This window comes from Alligator mississippiensis, chromosome 3 (assembly GCF_030867095.1).
Source record: "Alligator mississippiensis isolate rAllMis1 chromosome 3, rAllMis1, whole genome shotgun sequence".
Classification (NCBI taxonomy): Eukaryota; Metazoa; Chordata; order Crocodylia; family Alligatoridae; genus Alligator; species Alligator mississippiensis.
Window position 1 is genome coordinate 121,350,634 of NC_081826.1, and position 25,835 is coordinate 121,376,468.

General features: G+C 43.2%; 1 protein-coding gene across 2 annotated transcripts in view; it reads right to left on the reverse strand.

The window, feature by feature from the left end:
* Positions 1-25,835, reverse strand: part of SLC22A23 (solute carrier family 22 member 23) — a 188,363-nt gene that overhangs the window by 140,464 nt on the left and 22,064 nt on the right. For both annotated transcript variants that reach the window (XM_006263463.4, XM_019490526.2), the window contains exons 2-3: positions 13,684-13,787; positions 7,761-7,915 (exon numbers count right to left, since the gene is read on the reverse strand). In XM_006263463.4, the coding sequence (XP_006263525.4) occupies positions 7,761-7,915; positions 13,684-13,787 (259 nt within the window). The remainder of the gene's footprint in view (positions 1-7,760; positions 7,916-13,683; positions 13,788-25,835) is intronic.

Genomic DNA, 25,835 nt, shown 5'->3' on the forward strand with positions numbered 1-25,835 from the left:
GGGGCTGGTCCTCCTTTGAGCAGGGGGTTAGACTAGATGACCTCCTGAAGTCCCTTCCAACCCTAACTTTATATGATTCTATAAACTGGGTGTATTTAGTTTGCAGAAGAAAAGACTAAAGGGGATTTGATAGCAGCTTTTATCTATCTGAACAGGGGTTTAAAAGAGGATGCACCACTGCTTTCAGTGGTGACAGATGACAGAACAAGGAGCAATGGTCTCAAGTTGCAGCAAGGGAAGTTAAAGTTGAATATTAGGAAAAACTCTCTCACTAGGAAGGTGGTAGAACACTAAAACAGGTTACCTAGAGCAGTGATTCTCAACCTTTTTGTACCAGGATCCATTTGTAAACATGGATGGCTAGTCCCGACCCATTGCCACCAGGCCTCCCAGTGTGTGGGGTGGAGAGGGGGGCAAGCAGCCCCTCACAGGCTGGAACTCTGCCAGCCTGCAAGGGAAAAGCCATGGTTTCCCATGTTTTTTCTCCTTTGAAGGAAAAAACCATTTTTAAAGTTTGTTTGCAACCCTTCCATATTTTCTTGAGACCCACTTCTGGGTCGTGACCCACAGGTTGAGAAATGCTGACATAGAGAAGTGGCGAAATCTCCATCCTTGGAAGTTTTTATGGCCCAGCTTCACAAAGCCCTGGCTGGAATGATCTAGTTGGGGATGGTCCTGCTTTGAGCAGGGGGTTGGACAAGATGACCTACGAAGGTTCCTTCCAGCCCTAATTTTCTATGATACTTCCTACTATAGTAAAGTCACAAAAAAATCAGGAAAGCTTAGGTGGCCACAGAGAGGGCTCGAAGCAGAACTCCATTTTAAGTGGTCTCTTGCCATACTGTTTTTAGTTTCCTGTTCCATTTGCTTTGCCCTGTGCCCCATTAGGCAGCTTTCCAACTCTGCTCTTCACTTCAGGACTCTATAAGGGAGGAACTGCAAACAGTATTACTTTCCTTGTAAGAGCATAAAATGCTCTGATGAGAGATAAGGACAAATGGTGTTCTCCACCACTACCGAGACACCACCAGCTCTACTTGGCAGAAATATATTTTCTCCTTCCACATCTTTTGCCTGGGAGGCCAGTGACCTCTTAATGAATATGGCATGTGATGTGCCCTGGCATTTTAACAATAAGACAAACAGTCACACAGGGAGTGCCATGCGTCTTCACCCTGCAAGTGACTCCAAGGCATCTGACCCTGAACCTACGTGGAATCCTAATGAAACATCCCAGGCAAAGTTAATTGCTGCATCTGAGCTTTCACCCCATTTTCCCCATCTACCAAGGCACTGAAGTTACAAGAAGAGGTGGGGCCTGCACACTAAGCTTAACCCCATGGGGTCACAGCAATGTCTTTATAAGGCTAAATGATCTAAAGCTAGGAATTGGTGTCAGAGGCAAAAAGTAATCAATGTCCTCTGCTCCATCACCTACTCAGTTGCTTTCACATTTGCTGAGCATCCTCTGTTCCATACAACTAAATCTGGGGAGGATGACAAGTGGACCAATTCATAATACTTTGGGTAGGGAGGGGAAAGGGACACAGAGAGAGAGGAAGCAAGTGAGCAGATTCACCTGTGGCTGCTGAAAGTTTACAGATACAGACTGAAGAGTGATGTATGCATGCGTGACAAGAAGAAATCTATGCAGGGCAAGGCATCACCACACAGAGATACCCTATGTTAACCCACTGTGTGCATTAGCTCCAGGACCAGAACCAGGGCAGCGGTATTAGCATGGCAGCCCCATGCCAACTCAGCTATACTACTCCCAGTTCTGGAGCTCATGAGAGCTCCTGCTGCACCAGATAGACATACCAACCAAGTTCTAGGCTAGCTGGTCCTTGGTCCCCCTTCCTCGGATCTTCTCAGACTGCATCCTTTGAACATCAGGCCTTAGAAAGGTAAAGGGACTTTACCTTTCTAAGATGGAATCTCAATTGTTCTGTTCTTCAACTGGTGCTGGATTATAGTGCTAAGTGCCTCAAGCAGGCTTACTCTACAGGCCCAAGTGGGTTCTGTGACTTGTCCTTCTCCCCTTTAAGAACAGAGACCAGATCTGAGTATCCAACACCCAGAACAACCCAATTAAAACAAAGAACAATTTAATCTTCACAGAAAGGACACAACATAATAACAACAAATCATGCCAATTACTTGATCTCCTTCTCTGATAAGGTAGCTAGTTTGGTGGATGAAGGGAATGATGTGGATATAGTGTATTTGGATTTCAGCAAGGCTTCTGACTAAGTCTCACATGACCTTCTCATAAACAAATTAGAGAAAAGTAGGCAAGATAAAACTACTATAAGGTGGAGAGACAACTGGCTCAATACCCTAAGTAAAAGGTAATTATAAATGGATCCATGTCAGCATGGCAGGAGGTTTCAAGTGGAATCCCACAGAAGTCTGTCCTGGGCCCAGTGCTGTTTGAATGCTGGAATAGAGAGTGTCTTGAGCAAATCTGCAGACAACACAAAATGGGAAGGATTGCGAACACCCTGGAGAGCAGGAGTGTAATTCAGAATGATCTTGACAGATTGGAAAGTTGGGCTGGAGCCTCCAGGATAAATGCTGATAAATGCAAGGTGGTACACCACGAGAGGAATCATTAAAAACACAAATACAAGATGGGTGACAGCTGGCTGGATGACAGGACTGCAGAGAAAGAACTAGAAGTCTTGGTGGATCACAGGCTCAGCATGAGTCTGGAACATGACTCAGCCACCCAAAAGGCAAATGCAGTTTTGGACTACATGAATAGGGGCATTAGGTGCAATATATTAGAGGTCATAGTGGCTCTCTACTTGGCACTGGTTAGACCTCATCTAGAGTTACTGAATACAGTTTTGAGCTTCACATTTTTTTCTGCCTTCTTCAGAAGCACTGGGTGTTGGCTGCAGCCAGGACTGGGGATTCTGTCTGAGGTATGCCAGTGCTCCTGCAGGGACTAAAACCCAGAGGTTCCCAGCTATTGGGTCTTGCCCCTCTACTCAGGGGCAAACCGATCACCACATTTGGGGTCAGGAAGAAATTTTACCCCATAGTCAGACTGGTATGCCTCTGGGAGTTTTTGCCTTCCTCTGTAGTGGGGTGCATGGCCATCTTGAATCTCTCAAGCATATTTTAACAATCCTTGCAGCAGCAGGACACTGACCATCACTGTCTCCCTGCTTTACCACTGGCAGGTTAGGGAGCTATGCTTTGTGGCTGTGTGGCAGCATTGCCTGTATAGTTTTAGTATACGTTACACAGGGATTTGCTTGGGATGGTTTGGATAGGAATGATCCTTCCTCAGGCAGGGGGCTGATGACTAAATGACCTCTAGAGGTCCCTTCCAGCCCTACTTCTCTATGATTCTATGAATAGAAAAGGACTTAAATTAATCTTCCCTGCCTTGCCCAAAACACCATATGAACCCTGGGCTCAAACTGCACCCCAACACTCTCTGCCTGTCTCCTGCTTCATTTTCTCCCCCTCCAGTGGAGGAGTTTTGATCTCGGCATCCCCCACTTCCCCCGACAAGGGCTGCTACAATCCTGGAGAAACCTGTTTAGCAAACCCAGGAGGGACTCCAGCCAGCTTACCACAACTAATGTCTCCAGCATGAGGTACGCTGCAGTTGCTGAAAGTGGTGCATCAGCATCTGTTTCCCCCTCCCAGGGTGTTTCCTGACAGAGAGCATGTTTGTTTTTCTCTGTAACATATACATATAGCACCACATGCAGCAACCTCAGCCAGACCATTTCCTTTCCAGAACTCGTCTGCCTGAGATTGCCAAAGTTTTCCTATTCCTCATCAGGATAAAATAGATACTTACAGAGTTTCCTTGAAAACAACAACATACACACACCATCCCTTTCCACAACACCCTGTTCACCTCTCCCCAATACACTGCAGCCCAAGGGCTGGGGGACCTGCATATGAGACCTGAGGTCATGTCCCTTCCCCACCCAAGTCAGACCAGGCTCTTGAATCTGGGTCTTTCACACCCCAGGCAAGTATGCAGCTGTCTGTTGTTCTGACCAGAAGTCCCATCCTAGACCTGAGAAACTTCCCCTATGACAAGAGTTCCAAGAACACAGTCTACAAAAATTATCAGCTTTAATAAATAAATGGTTTCCAACAAATTAACAGGTTTCATCTGCAAATGCCCAACCAGCTCTAATCAGGCTACAGCATTCATTAGCTACAGGCATCCCAGGGCCTTTCACAACATGTATTCAAAAACAAAAACAGTGGAACAAGCAGCAGAACACAGGTAAATCAGTCTAACCCCTGTCCTTTCAAAGATGTGAGTACTTCCAATCATTATACATATTAGGAGGATTGGGGAAGAAAGAGTCATTAGCTATTCTGATTCCACCACTCCAAATGCCTCATAAGGCAACCCCCTCCCCCCAAACTTAGTAGCCCTGTGTTTTAATTTTAACACACTTTGGTACTATTCCCATTCCCAAAGCATCTGAGATGGTTATTTACAATTTCCCTTAGGCAAGCAATAAATCCAATGATAACTAGTAAGCTCAACACATCGTAAACAAGATCCTTAGCCAATTACTCCTGTGCACTGTTCAACCCTGTATAGTTTATTCCTCCACAGCAACACTAGGAACTGGGACCCAGCTCACCTAGTCACAGTTATTATGTAGATCAAACTTTCCATTTCCCATTGTTGTGCTCGGGGAGCCATTCAGGAAATCTGGAGCAGTAGAGATCCAGTTAAAGGAAATGAGGTCACTGGAAGAAGGATAATATGGATAATAACATTGACCATTTGTTATTTTTCTTGCAGTGGGGATGAATGCAGGCATCTACACCCAGAATGTACCCACTCACCCATCTGTATGGGAGCCCAGCAGCAGTTAGCAACTTGCTGGTCAATGGCCATGACAGACTCAGGCTCAAGTCCTCTCTCTCTCTCTCATTCTCCGACATCTCAGGTAAGTGCAACAGCCACAGGCTACTTGTAACTATTGGATGGGCCTGTATCAGTATCTCCCATTCAAACTTTTTCTCTCTGCATGATAATTAATTGTTCATAGGGCCAGAGAGAAAAAACAAATCTGACTTTAAATCCCAGTGGTTGGGGCACAAACCTGGAATGAAGAGGTTTAAGTCCTTGCTCCTAATTAGGCACAGTACAGATGTGAACAGATTTACCACATAAAAAATGAGTAGAAACTCTATTTCAGGACAATGAGCTTGCTGGTTTTGATCAGATGTTTCACTCTGGACCCAAGAAACCAATTCCCAATGAAGATTTCACCAACACTGTTATGCTCCAATAAAAAAAAAAACCACCTGTTAATTCCAATTAAATCAGCATTTTCCAACAAAATATATTTCATCCAAATAGTCTCCACTGTTTGTAAAGTTGAGAGCAGACATGTCACACTACATACCACTAGGTGGATGAAGTCACATTATCACACACTACAGCAGAACAGATAACTGGACATTAGTTCCAATGAACATCCACTGGCTAACAATGTGGGTTTAAGACAGGTGCAGACACAGGCTTGAGGATGCTCAGACGTGACATGCTGGTTAGGGCTCATCTGTACAAAAGCTACCAAGGTGAGCAAAGTAATGAAGCCAATTAGTCAGTGTGTCCTTCCTACCCTTGAGTAACGATGTAGAATGATTTGTGCAAGAATCAATTGTGAACCGAGGAAAAAAAAACTGTACCTGTTCTTCCTTTGCAAAGGACATTTTTCCTTCGTGGGCAGTTTTAAGGATCACAATCAGCAACTGAAGTTTACTCTAATGCAAGGTGATCAGCCTCCAGCCTGTGGGCCAAACACAGCCTGTGGAGCCACTGCATCTGTCTGCAGGGCTCCCCATGGGTCAGGAAATTTGGCAGTGGGGGTGCAGTGGGCATTAACATACCCCAACCCGGCCCAAAACCCAAACTCCAAGCCCTGCGTACCTGGTCAGAGCCAAGCCATGCCTCCTTCCTCCCATGGGGCCAAGTTGGGGCCAGATCGCACCCCATTTTCCCCTGCAGGGCCACGTTGGGGCTGGGCCAAGGCCCACCCCCAGGGCTAAGTCATGCCCCCTTCACACTGCTGGACAGGTTAAGTCCCTTCTCTGTGGGGCCCAACTGCAGCCCACCTCAGGCCGGGCTGCTCTCCTGCCCTCCTCCACATGGCCAGACCATGCCCGCCGCACCGGCCCTGGGTGCTGGATCGAAACCACCTGGTGAAAGGGTTGGGGCTTTTGCTTTCCATTCTACAACATAAAATAGCATGACACATTTAAGCTATGAGTATTCCAAATACGTCATAGTAATTCAGGTTTATATACTGTCCTCAAAATGGCACTTGATTTGTATTTTCTGATGCATAGTTACGGTTCGACTTATATGACCAAAGACAAAAGAAAAAGAAAAATCTATGCTGGATACTACATACATGATTATGGAGTACTGAAACACTGAACAAAATCATAAGTCACATTGTCACTCCTCTGTGAAACCTAAAACACAAAACATAGAGCAACCCAACACCAGGAAGCAACTTAATAATGGTCAAATTGGAGATACTGCAAAATCCAGCTGGCCTAAACACCATTAGCTTTAATACAGGAAGTCAATAAAATATTTTGTATGTCTGAACAGGTCCAGGATCTACTTTTTCCAGTGCAGGAAATAAAAAGAAAAAGCGTGTTACTTTTCCTCTCACTAGCTGTTAATTATGCACATGGTTATGCTGTGTGTTGTATGAACTGCATCCCATCAGTGGGCACAGCTGACAACAGAAATAGCTTGTCTGGCTCCTAAAAAATGTGAATCTCTTTCCTTTTATTCCAAAATAGCTCCTGCAAAGCAAGATTTTTGAAAATACCAAACTTAGGGATTCTCTCTGTCATGCTATTTTTTGTATCCTAACTAAACCAAGTTGAAGAGAGATATTTAACTGGAAATCATCATTTAAAGCTTTCCTTAAACAACTGAACTTTCTAATCAAGAAAATCAGCACACAATGTTTTTTAGAAGTCACTACTTTTATATGCATCTGTGTAATATGTATTCAACTCCAAATGACAAAAAGGGACTTGAAATGTTGAAAAGTGCTGAGCACATACTTTCTGAAAACCTGACCTCCTTAAAGTGCAGCTTTCAAAAAACTTGGCTAGCAAGTTCGCCAAATGACCTGGGAGCACTCTCCAGATATTACAATGAGAGCGCATTACTTTCTCACATGATTTTCATCCAGCTTAAAAAAAAAAAAAAAAAAAAAAAAAAAAATGGAAAAGCATGAGACTTCCCCTTTCAAATTTTTGCTCTATTTCATTTGTATTTTTATTTGCCTTTAAGTTCCCAAAGAAGAATAAAATGTTGCTACAAATATCAAGGACATATCAGTGCCAGCAAACATACTGACACAGATGCAAGGTTTTTGAGAATATTTTAAAGAATTCAAACATTTTGAACTGTCCTGAAAGCAGCTGTAACAGAACAGGCAACTCCCAGGTTTAAAAAAATAAAGACTAAGCGTTATTTAATCCTTATGTGTGGAGATACACAAACTCATAAACATATTTGTGGCACAGGCTGTTCTCCAACAACTCAAGAAATAAATAATAATAATATCCCTATTTCAGCACAAAACCATAGACTAAACAAGATCTTAAAATATCTTTTTTTTCTCGTATAAACCTCTTGAAAGAGATGCTGCAGGAAACATAACATAGATCAGGCTACATATTTAAAGCAAAATACATTTGGGATGATTTACAAAGGGAATACTCACGCAGTGCGTACAAGGAGAGGATTATTCCAGCCAGGCAAAACCCCTCAAAAAACCTGAGTGTGCTGAACATTGTCACATTCACTGAGAGTGCCACAGTCAGTCCAAATATCAGAATGAATATGACAGAGAAGAGGAGAACTGGCCGTCGACCAACCCTAAAACCAGGAAGGCAGCAAGGGAAAACAGTGTTAAAACCCAATATAGAGAGAACACTAGAATATTTTATCTTTCAGAAGATATTATTAGCATATAAAAAGAAACAAATTACACAGTTCATCCCAAATGCTGCTTCCAGTTTTTAATAGCAGCCAGTACTTTTTGAACACGTTTCTCATTTATTCGCTTATTAAATTATATTATAGCTCTGGTAGGTCTTGTAAAGATTTCACTGACAAATGCATTTATGAAAAGCTTAAGGGAAACACCACTTGCTAGCTGTATCATTATTTGACCTAAGAGTCATTTCAAAATGTGAAAGTAAACCACGTGTGAACTGCAATAAAGAGCAAGCCATAAAAAAAAAAATCTTAGGATGGGAGATTTAACATATGTAAGTGAAACAAATGCCTATTTTTCTATGGCAGGGGTATCATTAGATTAATATAAGCCTCCCAGGAAGACAAGATTTTTAAGGTTCATATAGCTATTTTGCTCTCCATATTCTGCAGCCACTACATTTACCAAAGACATTTTCTTTTCCCCACAGACTCGTGCTCCAGAATCTCACATGATTTCTCAACCCTACAAGAGAAACTCATTCTCACTGTTATGAAGAGACCTTCAAAAATGTGAGACAAATGTAAAATGGTATCACAGTCCCAGGTCTTCAGAAAGCCTGCATACAACCCTTCCATAAGGAATGATTTGCTCCATTCATCTCCTTCAACACCCCAAATTTCATAGCTGGGGGGATTTTTACAACCTGCTGCAGAAGTCTGCATTATTGTGGCCAGATACCCGCCTGCCCATTGGTTTCACCTCCCTGCTCTATCCAGATATGCCAGCAGCTGCCAATGCTCTCCAACCTTCTCCACAAGACAGAAATGACTGGTTTCCAGTGCACAATCTCTGTACCCTCCCATGAAGCTAGATACCGAGCTAGAACTGGAATCCATCTCATAACTGGATGGAGGAGATTTGCAAGTCAGGAGCCTTCTGAACTACAAGTAAAGCAAACAAACAAAATGGCAAACCAGATTTGGGGAGCTACCAAGCTGAAGACCCGAAGTTAACTACAATCAGCCCTTTCCCTTGGAATACATTGAGAGAAGAAGGTTATGAGGCCAGACTATCTGGTCAATGCTGCAACTGCCAAGGCATAGAGCCATGCTGCTTGAGGAGCATAGTGAAAAGCACAAAAAAATAGTCCCTGATAAGTTGGACATGCTACATTTTAATAATGACTTTCAATTATGAGCCCACAACTGTGAGTGCACGTAGGAATCAGGATGAAGAATAATTCACAGAAAAGATAAGCTAATGTTGCAACAGAATTTAGGGGTTTGTGCCAAGCATGACACGGCAGATATGGAAAGAACCAATATGCACTGCGAAGAAAGCAGAAGCTAGGCATTATCCTCCAGATCAAAGTCCTATAGTTTAATCAGGTCTCAAATGTACTTAACACTTCTATTAGGTCTTTTACTCAGATGTTGCTGGTTACCAGGCAACAATGAAATGTACTGCATACATGCACCAGTGATCAGAAGGATGCTTTGCTTTATTTAAGATGGAATAAGAGCAATAAAGACCATGGCTGGGTGTTGAGAAGAGAGAAGGGAAAGTGGATTTTTTTCTGAATATAATTTTAAGATTTAGGGAAATTGAAAGACCTCACTGGAAAATTCATCATACTTTACATGGAATTCACACTATTTTCTGAAAGTCACATGCAAGTAAATTAGTTTATGGCCTTTTCTAAGACAGCAAGTGCACTAAATAGGTTTTAACTGTAGCATCAGACTCTTTGACCCCTCCTGCAAAGAGCTGTAACTCATCTGCAGTAATACTGCAGATATTTTTAAACTAGAAGGTACCATTAGGCATGTTCAGGGCAGCCAGGTCAAGGCAGGCGGTTCTTAATCAGTATTACAAATCCAATTAAACATTATGGATGACCTCTTGGTTAGCATGCTGTTTTTGCGCTTGGGAGGAGAATCAAATACTATTTCCACAGCAGTGTGCAGCTGCATTGAGAACAAATATTTTCAAACACAAAGAGAGGAAATAACATTATGTACATCTTGCATGCTACACTTCCAGGGATTAGACAGACTACAGCTCAAAACAAACCCCTTGTCCCAAACAGTGACGATCTTGGTGTCATTTGAGATCTTGGAAAGAATTTTGCATCCTCTCCCCAAGACAAAGCTGCAAATTCATAATCTTAAACCTGTAATTCATAATAACTGACATTTGCAAAAGTCCCTTATACATAAAAAGTATAAGAAGTGTTAAGAATTCTCATCAGAAGCCTGACATCGATCTTCTGTCCAACTACAAAGCTAGGAAGACTTTTGATTTTGCCCATTTCTACTCTGTTCTGTTGCCTAAATATAGCTTCAAAATCAAAACTTATAGAAACACCAGATACGTCTTTTTTTTTCTGTCAGGGGTTATCCGCTCTTAAGAGTAAGCAGTCATTTTCTACTCAGCTGGAGTAAAAGGCAAGTACATCTTGGCTTGTAGTACAAATCCTTCCTCCCTTCATGGCCTTGTGTGACAAGGTATTTAGCAGAATTTATGGATTCACTGGAATCTGACAGGCCATGCAATGAGCTCTTTTGCTATGGCCTCAAACTTGCAACCTCTAAGCCCTAGGACTATCCAAGCACGTATGGGTGCTAATGAAGATCATCCAGTTGAAAGAAAGAAGGAAACCAACATTTCTAGCCTGAATATATACAAAGATAGTGGATAGCTTGACACCATCAATTTGATACAAAATATCATAAAGGGGCCCTAAAAAACGTAAGCAAAATGTTGACCTTTACCTCCTTTCATAATACTCTGATGAAAACAAAAAGGAAGTCATATAAAAGGAAAATAATACATAATGTGTATATACAGCATATTTAACTATGCCCAGTAAAATCCAAGTACAATAAATGCTTTATCCTTTACAGACAATAAAGAGATCCAAGCGCCTCCTATCTGGTGAAATCCAGATATGAACAGGTATGCCCACTGTAACCTGGAATGATCTGTGCCTCCTTCCAGCACCAGACTTGCCAACATCTTTGAAAAGCTACAATAGTGTACTCAATGCCAAACCTCAAAGAAACTGACTCTCATTGTAGTGATCTAATTTATCAAGAAAATGTTTTGATACTATGAAGTAAAATATCACAGAAGAGCCTTTATCTCTTGATAAATGATTTTCTGGCTTACAGTTGCTGGACTCAAAATACTTTCTTTTGCAGAGAAGCTATTGTTGGAAATGGAAACACATGGTACTTCCACAGCAACAACATCCTTGGACACATCTACACATGCTATTAATGCAAAGCAATAAACTCTGGTACAGTTCTCACCTGAATTTATTACTCCTGGGCGCTGTGTTTACTCATGTGTCCAGGACTGCAGCATGTTGATCCAGGTCAGAGCAACCCTGGCTGGCAGGGGACCCAGGGTGTCAGCCTGCTGATCTGACCCCGTTCAATGTGCTGTATACAGGCTGGCAGGGACACATAGGTGTTTCAGGGCAAGGGCTAGCCATCAGGCAGCCCTGCCCTGAAGCACTCTCATGCCCCAGCCAGCCCCATCAGCATCTACAACGTGTTGCAGTGCAGTAAATAATGCTGCCATAGTGTTTACAAGTACTAACCTACAGTGGAGTTAATTAGTTTACTGCAGCCTAATAGGGCTAATTATGTAGATAGTGATACTTTACTGAGGAGCTAATTAGTCAGCTCCACAGTAAACATCTTGTGTAGATGCACTCCCCCAGTTGTAAAGCTGAGCACTTCAAAATGCAACACTTAAAGACTTCTAAATCACAGGGATGTCCATACACAGCAGGCTAAAGGATGTGCACACACTCAGTTCAAGTTTGTCTGCACAGATAAACAAGGACAAAGGATGCAAGCAACCATGGACCCTCTTGCAACTGGCAAACCATATGCCCAAATGCCCAAGGAGATACACCCGTCTAACACTGAGACATTCACTGTTGTGAAAAGGGAAATTGTGTTAAGGGCAAAGTGTGGGAGACATACAGTGTGTATATTTAACATGTGAATGTTGACATTTGTAGAAAACTGAAAGCAGCACCAAATCAAGCAAACATATTCATGTTGCTCTGGCACTGAGGCAGAATTTAGTTCTGATAGTGTACTGCACCCAATGAAAAGCATGGCTATGGAAGGATGTCATCAGCAGGGGATTCACCACTGCATATTAGAACCTAATGTTGCTCTTTACACCACGCTCGTTGTAGGTGCAAATAGTTTATTCAAATTTAGGGCCACACAGGTCACCACATGTTCATGGCTCTTTCTTCCACAGACCTTCCTCACGAATGAGCCCACAGAAACAGAACCAAAGCCTCCCTTAATATACCCTTCTTACTTAGCTCATTGGCTGAATAGATTTGGGCACATTGCCATGCATCCAGCAGTTAGAGCGGGGGGGACCAAGATATGGCCACCAGGTCCAATCTGACATGTAGAGCTGTGTCATCTGGTCCACAGGGCTCCAAACAGGTCCAAAAATTTGGTGGGGATTCCTAGAGCCCCAGCAATTAACGCTACTCATGCCACCAAATTTCCAGCCCCACGGAGAGCTCCACAGCCTAGATGCTGCAGCCCCATATCCTGGATCAGGACCATGGATCAATTTTGTGTACTGAATTGGGCCCAGGGACTGGTCCTGTCCTATTTTTTCTGTTGGCTTGTAAATCACTATTTATAAGGCCCTTTTGGTGTGGCTGATCTAATATACCAGTGATTCTCAACCAGGGTACCGCAGGCTGCTGGAATGCAGCAAAGCCCTTCTCAGGGTGCCGCACAGTATCAGTAATGTGAGGTATGCAAACACCTAAACGTGATTCATAACAAACCCAGAGACTGCAAATAAGAATGCATCATATCAAAATTATTCTGAAATAGATAGCATGTTGCCATGTAAAGTATCAACAGTGACCACAGCACTGAGACTCAATGACTGGGACAGCTCAGGCCAGAGAGCTATTGTTTCAGGCTTTCTGCAACCTCCAGGTGTTATCCCTGAGGTCACGTTTTGAAGTTTTTCCTTTGTAGCTGTGACAGTTAAAATAATGTTGCAAAAACAAAAACCAAAAAAACCCCCACAAAAATTTACACAACTGGAGACTCTGGAGAGTAGTTGGGACATCTGCCAATGCTCCCATCCCCCATTAATCCAAAGGAATGAACCCCCTTTGAAACTCAAGCACTTCAGTATTAAGATGCCAGAGCCCACTACTAGAGGAATGATTAATAACTAACTTTAAAAAACAGACGAGCAACTGAAAGGCTTAAAAAAGGTTGGGGTTTTTTTGTTTATTTTTAAATCAGATGCATCATTGGGCTGAACAGGAGCTGACATTATCACCAACATAAAGGAATAAGTAATCATTTCTGACATTAATACCCATTTGGGTAGACACTAGAGATTGTTACCATCTCAAACAGGCTTAGTTTTTAATGAATTGGAAAATATTTAATTTTGCTTTAGCATTCTACCAGTAATAAAGTATATCAACAATGAAAATTTGAATTTAAATATTTTGTTCTCATTTTGCAATTAAAACAGTTTCAAAGGGTCAACTCATACTACTCTCTTCAGAGCTTTGTACCTTTCATAAGCATTTTCTTCATTAATAGTAAACTAAGGAAAAAAATCTAGATACATATAGCATATTTATTTATTTAAAGTTAGATAGCATTAACAGATCTTCACTTACCAGTCAGCTATACATCCTGTTATTAAGTAGCCAAAGATTAATCCTACCAGTAGGGAGAATTTTGCAATGTGGACTTTCCAGGAAGATTCACAAACAAGGTCCCACTGCAAGAAGAAGAAAGAGGTACATTGAAACATATGTGGTTCTTTGCAGATGCACTTGAACGTATTGGCATGGTTGTAGAAACTCTTAGCACCTGAATAGCAAACAAGTAATATTCTTAGGGACAAAACTAGCTTATATTAAAATGAATTTAAAAATTCCTATTTGCATCAGCAAGCATTTGATCAGGTCCTTAGTTCTAAATTCCAGTCACCAGCCTTTGTACCCAAGACTCTGAATTTAAACAAATGTAATACACATATGGCTATCTATGCAGATATTTTAGGTGCTCCTGACAGACCTTAAAGATGCATCACTTAAATCATACCACAATGCATCTAAAAATGTAAAAGCAGAATTCCATAAAACCCACCCCCAGCTACCTAGATGATTTTAAACATTCAGATTCCCCATTTCAGTTATCAAGTGCCTGGGGAGGGGGAGAGAGAGAGATTTTTTGTATGTACTTTAAAAACCTTAATAAACACAAATATTAAAAACAAGTGGTGAAAATACAAAAGTATGTGGCCCTCCCATGGGCCAAGCATGAAATATTTGTCAGCGGCAAAAACACCATGTTCCTAGAGACTGAAACTCCCTTTCCCATGCCTCTCATGGGGTTACACTGCAAAGTGCCCCTTTCTATGGCTTGTCAGGGTTGCTATCTTGGCCTGACCCAGCAGAAAACTGGCTAGGCAGATTATACTCCCCTTGGCTACTTGGTATGGGACAGAGAAGATGAGGGTGCACATGCAAGAGCGACTGCATGAGAACAAGAGAGCATGTGAAAGCAAAAGGGATAGGGTTTTGCAGCTGGCCCTTAGAATCGTCAGGTCCAGGTGATTGCCAACCAAGTGCCAACACATACTGTATCCTTCTCCACCACTACAGGTACTCCTCACTTAATGTCGTCTCAGTTAATGTTGTTCTGTTAGTACGTCACTGATCTATTAAAGAACATACTTGTTTAAAGTCGCGCAATGTTCAGTTATAATGATGTTGTTTGGCCGCTGCCTGCTAGTAGGTAACTACTGTGATGTAATTGGATTCACTTAACATCATTTCGCTTGAAGCTGCATTTTGCAAGAACGTAACTACGACGTTAAATGAGGAGTAGCTGTACTCCTCTTTCTCTAGATTAGGTTGGACCAAATGCTGGTATAAGAGGACTGCACACAAAGTCAAGTTCTTTTGATAAGCTGGATGGACAGACAGTAGAACCACTTGCATCAACATGATTTTGGTGCTTCCACAGTAGTATTTCCTACTGCAATCACAACTAGAGAAGGAACTGTCCTTTAAAGCAAAATCACCTCAGTTGCTGAAACTTTAGTACTCCAAATGGGGAAGTAGTTTTTCAGGAATATCCTCACTAAAACATTACTAAGTGTCCTGTAAAAAAAGAACACACCAGGGAAACCTCTTCATTTATTTCCAAACATTTTTCTAAGGTAGGGATATCATGTGGTTAGAGCAGTAAATGGGACCTGGGTTCAAATCTTGACACTTGGCCAGACTTCCAGTGACTTTAGAAAAGTAATTTAATTCCTCCCTGCCTTCATTTGTTACCTTATGATGCTTGCAAGTAACAAGAGCAGTCATTTAAATACAGCAAACAGCATTAGCCATTTGCCAAATCCAATTGATTTCTTAAGCCAATTGATTCAATTCAATTCAATTCAATTGATTTCTTGGCTAATTCATGCAGGGAGCAGCAGGGGCTCAGCTGTTTGCACCTCATTACCTTGTTATGCAAGGTGTACTCAGCTGTTGGCATCTCATTTTGTTCTTCAAAAGAGCCTCTCTAATACCAGCCTTGAAATTGACAGGACCTAATTAGTTTCATGGCTTCCAACACCACAGCTTTAAGGTTTTGAGATGAGATAGAAAAATTAACTACCCATCACTCACCTTAGCTACTTTTCTAGTGGCTTAAGGAGCCCATCACTGTCTAAAGTACTACCACACCACGCAACATTGTTAAGAAGGTTAATTTATGCATGATTGTGAAATATTCAAATAAGAAAGATGTGGCTGTCTCTCAAGGAACTGATGTCTCCCAATCAGGAAAATGGGATCAATTCTAGAGATGGCTTGTTGCTTTCCACTTTCACATGAACCGGGCATGACAAGCTACACATGATGTACTGGCAGTACCCAGCCAATCAACATTTTGGAGGCCAAGACTGCAAGGCCAAAGAAAGTCTGAAATTTGTCTCACACTTCTAAGATGAGACAAGTTTATCACTAACATCCCAAAGGAAAATTAAATTACATGCACTTGAGGTTTTAAGTGGACCAGCAGGGTATATCAACCTTATAAGAGAAGGATAGATCTGACAACAATACAGGAGATGCTTGCCAGGCGACATGCTCACTGAATCATATCATTTGACTAAATATGCATTCTTTTCTTAAACAGCACCATCCTTACAGAAAACAGAAGAAATCATTTTGGCAACAACACAGCCCTAGTTATGTACCAGTCATTTCATTATGTTACAGGTATGCTTTATAGCTGGGGTGTGCAAAGTCCAGGCTGCAGGTCGGATCAGACCTGCGGTAGACTCTGTTTTCCAGCAGCCCCTGCTATGGCAGCTCCTTCTGGCTGCCACCACTAGACCCAGCCCCCAACACCCCAGCCTGTCTGCCTTGCACCCACAGCCAGCGGTGGGACCCGTGCAGGCAGGGCACACAGCCAGGCAGCTGGGATGGGACCAGGGCCAGGGAGCAGCTTCAGGGCCAGGAGACCTGGGATTTTGCAGTGGTGACAGTGCAGGGCCAGGGCCTGGGCAGAGACGCAATCCGCTCCCTGCAGGCTCCTGCAACAAGCATAGGTTCCATGGGCAGGGGCATGCAGGGAGTGGATCGCAGCTCTGCCTTGGCTCCAGCCCTGTGCTATCACCACTGCAAGATCCCAGGTCTCCCTGGCCCTGGATCCACTCCCTGGCCAGCCATGCAGCCTGCCCACGCCACTTCCCGCTGGTCTCCATGGAGACACCAGGAACGTGGGACCATGACACCATGCGGCTAGAGCAGAGCCCTAGTTCTGCCACCCCACGCTGTCATGACCCCACTGCTCCCAGAGTCTCCACGGAGGTGGCTGGCAGCCACGTGGGCAAGGGCTGCAGGGAAATGGAGTCCAGCCATCGGCTAGGTGTACCATTTTGTCCACCCTTGCTCTACAGCTTACAGTACATAAACCTTTTGCAATTTGTACCACATCATTGCAAACACCTGGGCTCAGGGTTCTATATTCACATCTGTTTTCCTCTCTTCTGCTGAACTGTAACTTGTATGATAACTATGTGCTATGTCTCTCAATGTATCAAAGGGATCAGGATCAAGGAGCTAATAGTACAAGTAAATATTTTTCATTCAACAATTGTAAACAAGGGAGCAAGACACAGTAAGATTTGCTTTCTGAAAAGGTTTTCCTTATCAAAAGGGTACATTTTAAATGGTGTTTTTGTAGGGAGTGGCAGGAACTATAACCAATGTAATTTTGCACATATACTTGAAATTTTGGAATTTTATGGCTAAGAACTTCAAGGCAAACCAGTTTTTTAAAACAGTAATGTTACTTATGATCTCTAGAAATGCTTTCAAATTAAAAAGTGCATCAGTTATGTTGATAAACCTTAAGTTGTATCAATCATGTCTAGTAGAAAGTATTATTTCTGAAGGCAGATCATAACCTGAGCTTAAAGTTGCATCAGAATAATTATAATAAGGTTGCAACACCTTATTTTTGTAAAAGGCCAACTATGCAAGTCTTTCATTTATATTTTGTTACTTCCACAGATATTAGTAATGCTGCTAGGACTGCACCAATAAAGATTTTCTTGGCCAATACTGACAGTCAATTATGAACCAGCCATATCGGCCAATACTGATCCAATAGCTGATTTATAGGAATGCAGCCTGGCAGCTTGGAGAGCAGCATCCTGATGGTAAGTCTGGAGGGAAGGGGTCAGGGGGAGGCAAATCGAGGCCCCCACGGTGAGGTAGAGAGTGGGGCAGGCACTGCCCAGCCAGGAGAGGAATGCGACCCAGGGGCTGGGAGCAGAACAGAGCCATGGGTGGCTTGTCCAGGAGATGTCAGGGAGGGGAAAGGGGGTCTCCCCACCACTGTGCACACCACTGGAGGAAGCATGGGAGGCATGTACCCCGCCCCAGATTTGTGGGGCCAATTGTGGATAACGTCAATTTTCCTTCTGCAGTTTGTACGGCCTGCAAAGCACAGGTCCCATGACCATAAAAATAAATAAATAAATAAATAAAAATCACAAAAAGATCCAGGAGATGGTGAAGCTGAGGGACATCATGTTGCCCATGGACCTGCTCCCGGGCAATGTTTGCCAGGCTGTGTGGGAGCGCATTGACCAGAAGGACCTGCGCAAAGATCACAGAGACCTGAACTAATTGATAGCCCACCGAGCCCTGCCAGTGAGGGCCCGGAGGCATAGAGGGACAGCCAGGGAGACCCAGCTGTCCATGGCCCAACTGCCATGGAGCCACCAAGATGATCAACCACCTCGTCTGGCTCTGGGTCTGCACCAAGGAGGTATGGAACAGGGTGAAGCAGCTCTGTAAAGCAGTGACTAGTGTCAGCCGGCTAACTAGGGAAGCGGTGCTGTATGGGCACCTCCCCAAACACCAGGGGAGCCTGCTGGCTCATTTAGACCAGCTTGCATCCTGCATCAGGAGCGCCCCTTGGAAAGCTAGGAACCTCCCGATATACAGACACATGGACATAGAGGTGGAAGACTGAGTGAAAATGGCTCTGAGCAAAATTCAGACCTACTACCAGAAATCAGTAGTGGGATGGAGAGGACACAGCCAAAGCCACTTGGCACAGGATCTAGCAAGCCCCCCCATCCCGCCCCCCAGGAAGCGGGCTGTGACAACAAGGAAGAGGAAGAAACAAACAGAACTGAGGACAGCAACAGGAGCAGCGAGTCCTCCAGCAGGAGCTGGAGCGACGGCAACATGGACAACAGGTGAAATGAGTCTGTGACCCTGCAAGTGGGGTGGGGATGAAGGGAGTGGGTTTCCTGGTCTGAGACACCAGCGTTTGTGTGTGGTGCGTGAGTGTGGATATTGTAATGGTTTCAGGTAGTCAGCGGGCCTTTGTACGGGTGCAGATATTGTAACAGGTTATGATTTCTCTCAGAGGTGTAATACTAGGAGTGTAGATATATATATGTATATGGTGAGGCCGCAGCTGGAGTACTGCATCCAGTTCTGGGCTCCACAATTCAAGAAGGGTGTTGAAAGCTTGAGAGAGTCCAGAGGAGAGCCACACGCATGATCAGAGGGCAGGAGAACAGGCCTTATGAAGAGAGGCTGAGAGCCATGGGACTCTTCATCCTGGAGAAGCACAGGCTCAGGGGGGACCTGGTGGCTGCTTTTAAGTATGTAAGGGATGTATATCAGGATCTGGGAAGAGAGCTGTTCACCAGAGCACCCCAAGGAAAAACAAGAACCAATGGTCATAAACTGCTACAAGACTGTTTTAGGTTGGGCATAAGGAAAAATTTCTTTATGGTCTGAGCCCCCAAGACCAGGAATAGACTCCTTCCAGAAGTGGTGCAGGCACCTACTCTGGACTCATTCAAGAAACGCTTGGATGCTTATCTTGCTAGGATCCTTTGACCATGGCTGACTTCCTTCCCCGGGGCAGGGGGCTAGACTTGATGATCTTTGAGGTGCCATCCAGCCCTAGTGTCTATGAAATCTATTAAATATAACCTTATTTATATACACAGATTTAAAAAAAAGTCAATTTTCCTTTTCATCAGTGCCAGTCTGATATTCCACCAGTATATCAGTGTGCCTCTAAATGCTACTGAAATGAGGAAGAGTAGATATTCTGATGTATTTTCATCTTCATTGCATGTTACTGTCAATCAAATGATACCCGACTTTGATAGAAACAGTGATCCAGGATTCAAGGGTTTAGCTTTCAAAGATGCACAAGCTGGATGTTCAGGACCTACGCGAGGATCTTCTCCAATGCTTCCAAAGCTGATGCTTAAATCTTGAAGGTGGAATTTTATGTTACTCAATGAAATGGAGGCTTTGACCTCCTGAGTGTACATACAGTCTGTGACAAGCTCTGAGCAGCCCAAAACTCTTAATGAATTAGTTACCCTAAGCCACAGCATTAACAACTTAAAATAGTCTGTATTTTAGCTGTTTCACTTCTGACCCTTTTAGCAGAAACTTTCCGCTCTTGATCCTAAAACATCTCCCATTATGCTAAGAGCTTCCCCCTCTAACAACTTCCATTTACTAGAACCATGTTGCATCAAATTATACAGAGATTACTTAACACAGAAATAAATCATTAGATAGGTCTATATAATATCATAATTATTTAGGTAGAGCTATTTGTTTGTTTCACTGGGGAATCCTGTCTAGAGAGGGGTGTGTGAAGATATCTAATGGCATACTCAGTGTGCTACAATAAACAGCTGCTAATATAAGGCAACTATTTTTCAATTAACAAGTTAATTCTTGATTCTTTTTCTTTTCACAGTACACAGTATAGTAGAAATAAAACTGGCTTTATAGGATTCAAAAGTTAAATTTAAGAGGCTCAGAATTCTCCAGACTTCTATACTGGAGATTTTCAATCTATAGGCAAAAATCATGAAAAAAATAGTTTAGCCAAGATCAGAAAACAAACACAGGGAGTTTTTTCCTGGCTAAAACCTACTGATAAAGTTAGAAACATTTGAAAATAGAAGGTTGTAAAACTGTAAGTTAACATTAACAACTGTTTTTGCTACTGCTCCACTGATAGGGGGAGTTGGACTGTATGACCTCCTGAGGTCCCTTCCAACCCTAATTTCCTATGATAGCATGACACACATACATGCGTTATGCACAAAAATGCATAGGTATTAAGCAGCTTACATATTGAAGCATGTATGCATGTATGTAAAGGGATACAAAGTTGACTCACAATCTGAGAATTTACTCCCTCAAACACTACATACTACTAATGACATTGCTGACAGCACATGGAACACATTTCCTAACATGCCACAAGTGCTTTTATGATGTAAAACGTTTTGGTTTTTTGTTTTGGGGGGGGGGGGGGTTCAAAACCTAGGTCCCCATTGTTTAACTGAAGTCAATGAGCCACCACTCCGTGCTGTGGGCTAAAAACAAGACGATGACTCTTTCAAAGGTTTTCCGGCAAAAAGTTGTGCGCAACAAAAATGTAAACACCTAAAAAGTAACTATTTCATAACTTGTTTACCATGCACCCAACCCATGTAGGTCTTACGCACTATTTATGCAGTCATAACTCACTCAAGTCAACAAGAGCTTTGTCTGAATAATGAATTTAGAATTTGCTCTATGTTTGTTAATAATTAAAGGTGGCTTGTTTAAATAAGGCTTCCTCCCTTACAGTCAATCTTCTCCTACACCAGAAGCCATAATGCTGCCTACATGATATAATCTTTTTATAGTCTGAGACTGTAATTTGTTTAAATGTATCCAGCATTAGCCAAAGCCTTTTCTTGACAGTTTAGGCCTTGTACTCCCAGAATACTCTAGCAGCTCTACTCTAAAATGGACTACTAATTCAGGTATTGAGACCCCTTCATTGATGGGTCAAGACCTCAAGTAGCAGCGGCAGAGCTACTCAAAAAGAAAAGAAGATAATGAATTCATATTAATGAAGTTTATCTAAAATAAGATACGAACAATGTGTCCATAACCTCAGAGTCTGCCTGACATTTGGGATCCTGGATGTAATAAAAATATGCAGAATCTAAGAAGCTTTCAGATGGGGTGTGTGCATGTGTATAGGTTTATAGATACTTACACACACACACACACACACACAGAGAAATGTATGTATGCCTGTATGTATGTATGTATCTGTAGATAGATACACACGCAAACACATGTATACGTATATATAGAAACACACATAAAACATATGCACATAGGCAGACAAGGTTATTTGAATAAATGTTATATCTTTTATTAGCTCAGCTGAATAGTTGTAAAAATTGTTCTTTACAAGCTTTCAGGCATAAGCACCCTTCTTCAGGCATAGGGAGCATCTGCTGGTGCTTGTCTACTCCCTAGGGTCGAATAGAAGCTTAAGCCAATATGGAAAACGCAGGTCTGTAAAAATGCAAATATGTGGCAGGGAAGATCAACAGGGACAGGAGTTAGTAGATATGAGACAGGTAGGTGGGAGGGAGAGAATGCATACATAATTAGCATATATGTATGAAGGTATAGCCAGGCAGCTCTGCGCGCTGGGCAGCTGCACAACACCCGGGGCAGCTCCCTCTCCTTCAGTGCCAATAAGAGCAGTATGATCAGCTGCTGCTGCAGTTGCAGCTATTTTTGCACCTCTCCCCAAAGGTAGTGCCCAGGGTGCCTCTCTCATTTGTCATCCCCTCCAGCCCACCCCCTCAGTTATGCTACTGCATATATACTTACAAATATGGTTTGCTTGTGAGCTTGCTCCACTTCAACATGCTGTGGTAGCCGACAGCAGACCAGTTTTTAGCACTGGTAACGTATATTTAAATCTTGCTGACTGATTATGGTTCTTATAATTGTAAGCTACAGAAATTAGAGAAAACCTGAACATTTTGTAATCTAGTTTGGAACTGATCAGGGAGACAGGGAGGCCAATGCATAAAAATGACACTGGGGAATGTGCCTTTGTTCTGTTTAGGCTGAGGCAGAAGGCAGAGACAGGAAGAGGATAAAGCAGTACTGTACAAGCTTTATATATGGCAAGCCTGGCTCCTAACAACAGTTACTCAAAAAAACAAAATAAGAACACTAAAAAAAGGATCAAAGTGTAAAAAGAAAGCAAATGAGGGAATTAAATTGCCATCCTGAAAATGTTGGAGTAACTGACATTTTGGTTGGACAAAACCAAGGAAAGTTTAAAAAGCTGCTTAACTGCATGTACTCAAGAAGAAGCAGGAAAGTTGCATCAGCGGAGGCAGGCAGAAGATTTGAAAAGTGTGTATTGAGGAGCTCAGGAACAAAAGAAAGATACAAAAGAAAGGCACTTCCTTGATCAGTCTGGATGCTGAAAGTGCAAAAAATATACATTTTAGGGGACAGATGGATGCCTTAATTTCCACTCTATAGCCCAGCGCACCTCCCCTTCCATATAGTAGTGGTAATAACAAAGGAGATGATTATGAATATAACAATCTTGGGGCTTGGAAAAAAAAACAAAATGCAAAAGAATTAGCTTCTACAACACCACAGCCTTCTCATGCTCCCACTCATTTCTTACTTTCAGATTCAGTTAAGGACAGACAAATAGCTAATGTCTGACTTGCTCACAGGTCAGTGGTACTGATGAACAAATCAGTAACTATCCAGTATCATCATTCCTCATTTCATCCACCTAGATTCCTGTGAGGCCTCACAAGTGTCCTTTGCTGGCATATCCTCCACCACTACCCCAAGCTTTTTCACTGTCTCCTTTGTCAGTTAATACTTCCAACTGCTTGTGAATCACAGGATCTGCCCTAGAAACCAGAATTAACTGCAGCAACAGAATAGGTGTGTATGAAGGTGATGAGCAGGGATCCAGGCTTTCCGCTTTCCACATAAAAAAATGAATTTTCCCCTTTACCTGAGAAAAAGGCGGATTTTTCATTTTAACAGAGAAACATGAGGATTTTGCACTTTTGCAAACAGCTCTCTGCAGGCTGGCAGTGTTCCAGCCTGCAAAGGGGCTGCAGGGAGCAGAAGGGTGGTCAGGCAGGGGACACCATGTGCACGCGCTCACACAGACAGGCAGCCTGGAGAGTCGTTCCCACAGGTAAGTCTGGCAGGAGCGGGGGGAACGAAGCACCTGTAGGGACAGAGGGAGGAAGGCAGTTGGGCAGGGCTGGGGCTGCTGCCGCTGTCCAGACTGGGCAGCGCATGGGTCTTGGGGCTCGGGGCTAGAATGCGCAGCTGCATGGCCCAGGTGAGGAGCAGAACACGATCATGGGCAGCTTGGCGGCGGGCGGCGGCAAGTCTGGCTTTACACTGCTACACACACTCCTGGGGGGGGGAAGCAGAGGGGCATGTATCCCCCAGATCTGTGTGCAGGGATGGGGCGGGCTGTCCACTGCAGCCCCAGGTTCACCACCCTGATACCCTCCCCACATGGCTTCTGCAGCCCAGTGGGTGGGACCCAGGGCAGGGCAGAACAGGGAGGGGAAGCTCAGTGCTGCCACTGCAAGCCCCATGCTACTCTGGTGAAGCCTCTCCTGCCTGCCTGGCAGCGACAGGGGTGGCGGAACACAGTTTTGCCCTTTGCTGCTGCTGGGCAGGCAGGGGGTACCTCACCAGGGCAGCACGCAGCTCCCAGCAAAAGCAAGGAGCTACCCGACATGGCAGTGCTCTGTCCTGCCATGCCAGGTCCCATCCACTGGGCCGCAGAGGCCCCAAGGGGGAGGTGGGGGCAGGGCAGCAGGGCAGGAAGCCCAAGCCCGCAGCAGGCAGCTCTCATCTTCCCCCACAATAGGCTCTAGTCTGGCCATACCACCCATGAGAGAGGGGAGCCAGACTCCACTTTGCCTCCTGCAGGCAGCAGCCGGGGCTCAGACACTGCTGCAGGCGGGCAAGGGGCTCTGGATCCAGGTGCCTGACCCTGCAGCCCTGGCAACTGGAGGGCTCCCTCTGGCAGGGCTGTAGGGGGGCTATGGGTGGGGAGCGAGTGGCACTGGCAGGGCTGGGAGGCTGTGGCTTGGGAATGAATGACCTCAACCTGCATCCTGGTGAGTGAAGGGGACAGGAGGAGCTCTGATTTCCATGATAAAAAACCCATAAATCAAATACAAAAATCTATAGGTGCTTAAAATTTATTTTATTATATTGATTGAGGTAGACTTCCAAATTGCTTTAAAATTGTAAATATATCAATAAAACATTGTGTTTAATTGATATATATAGATATAGATAGATATATATATATATATATATATATATATATATATATATATATATAGAGAGAGAGAGAGAGAGAGAGAGAGAGAGAGAGAGAGAGAGAGAGAGAGAGAGAGAGAGAGAGAGAGAGAGAGAGAGAGAGGTGTTCCATTTTAATCACGGGTTTTAGGGTTTTAAATCAGAGGATTTGTCATTTTAACAGAGAATCTGCTATTTTTAAACACAGAAAACCAGGATCCCTGGTGATAATACATTCATTTGGGGAATTAGAGCTATTTCGTCCATGCTGAACCCTTTAGAAAGAGATCAGGAAGCAGAAAAAGTCATGCTTAGTTGGAAATGATCATCTGAGCGCCACATATAAAAGAAAGAAAGTAAAATAATACTCTATTCTGTGTTCAGAGTAAACAATGGCTAATCCTACAAACTGCAGGAACAAAGCCCCATTAAAACCATATGCTAGTACGGGATGGGGGAAGATTGGTAATTGCCAGGAATATGATTACAAATATGATGCCCTTGGGGTTAGGAAAAACAGTACAAAGAAGTAATGGCCATAACTATACTGCAAGCTACTCATACCCTGTCATTTTAATTTTGCAGTACCTCTTCTTTTGACCAAAAAAATAACACCTATCAATAGTAGTAAGCCCATTTTCTAAATGGACAGAGACTTTCCCAAATAAAACCAATATGGCCACAACAGCAGCTCATGAACTGGTAGTACTGGTACTTTTTTCCTGGAGTTTATCTCGGAAAATACATCCAGAAATATACTGTACAGAAAAAATGTAATTCCTAAGAATGGCAGACAATTTTGTGAAAATTTCCAAATTCCTTGCCACCCTTGGGCAACATGGAAAGGACATATGGATCCATATGCTGCTGAAAGAGAAAGGAAAAAAGACTGGGACTGCCACACTCCATTACTCCTTACACGCACTCCTGCTAATGTAGCAAACAATATACCTTTGAGGTAATGGCAGATATGGTATTGAGAATAGTTCAATACTTGCTGTGGGAAAAGTCACACATGTGAAGGAATTAACATGGATTTCTCATGACAAAATCGTACAACAGCTTGTACGACAGCCTTAAATCTC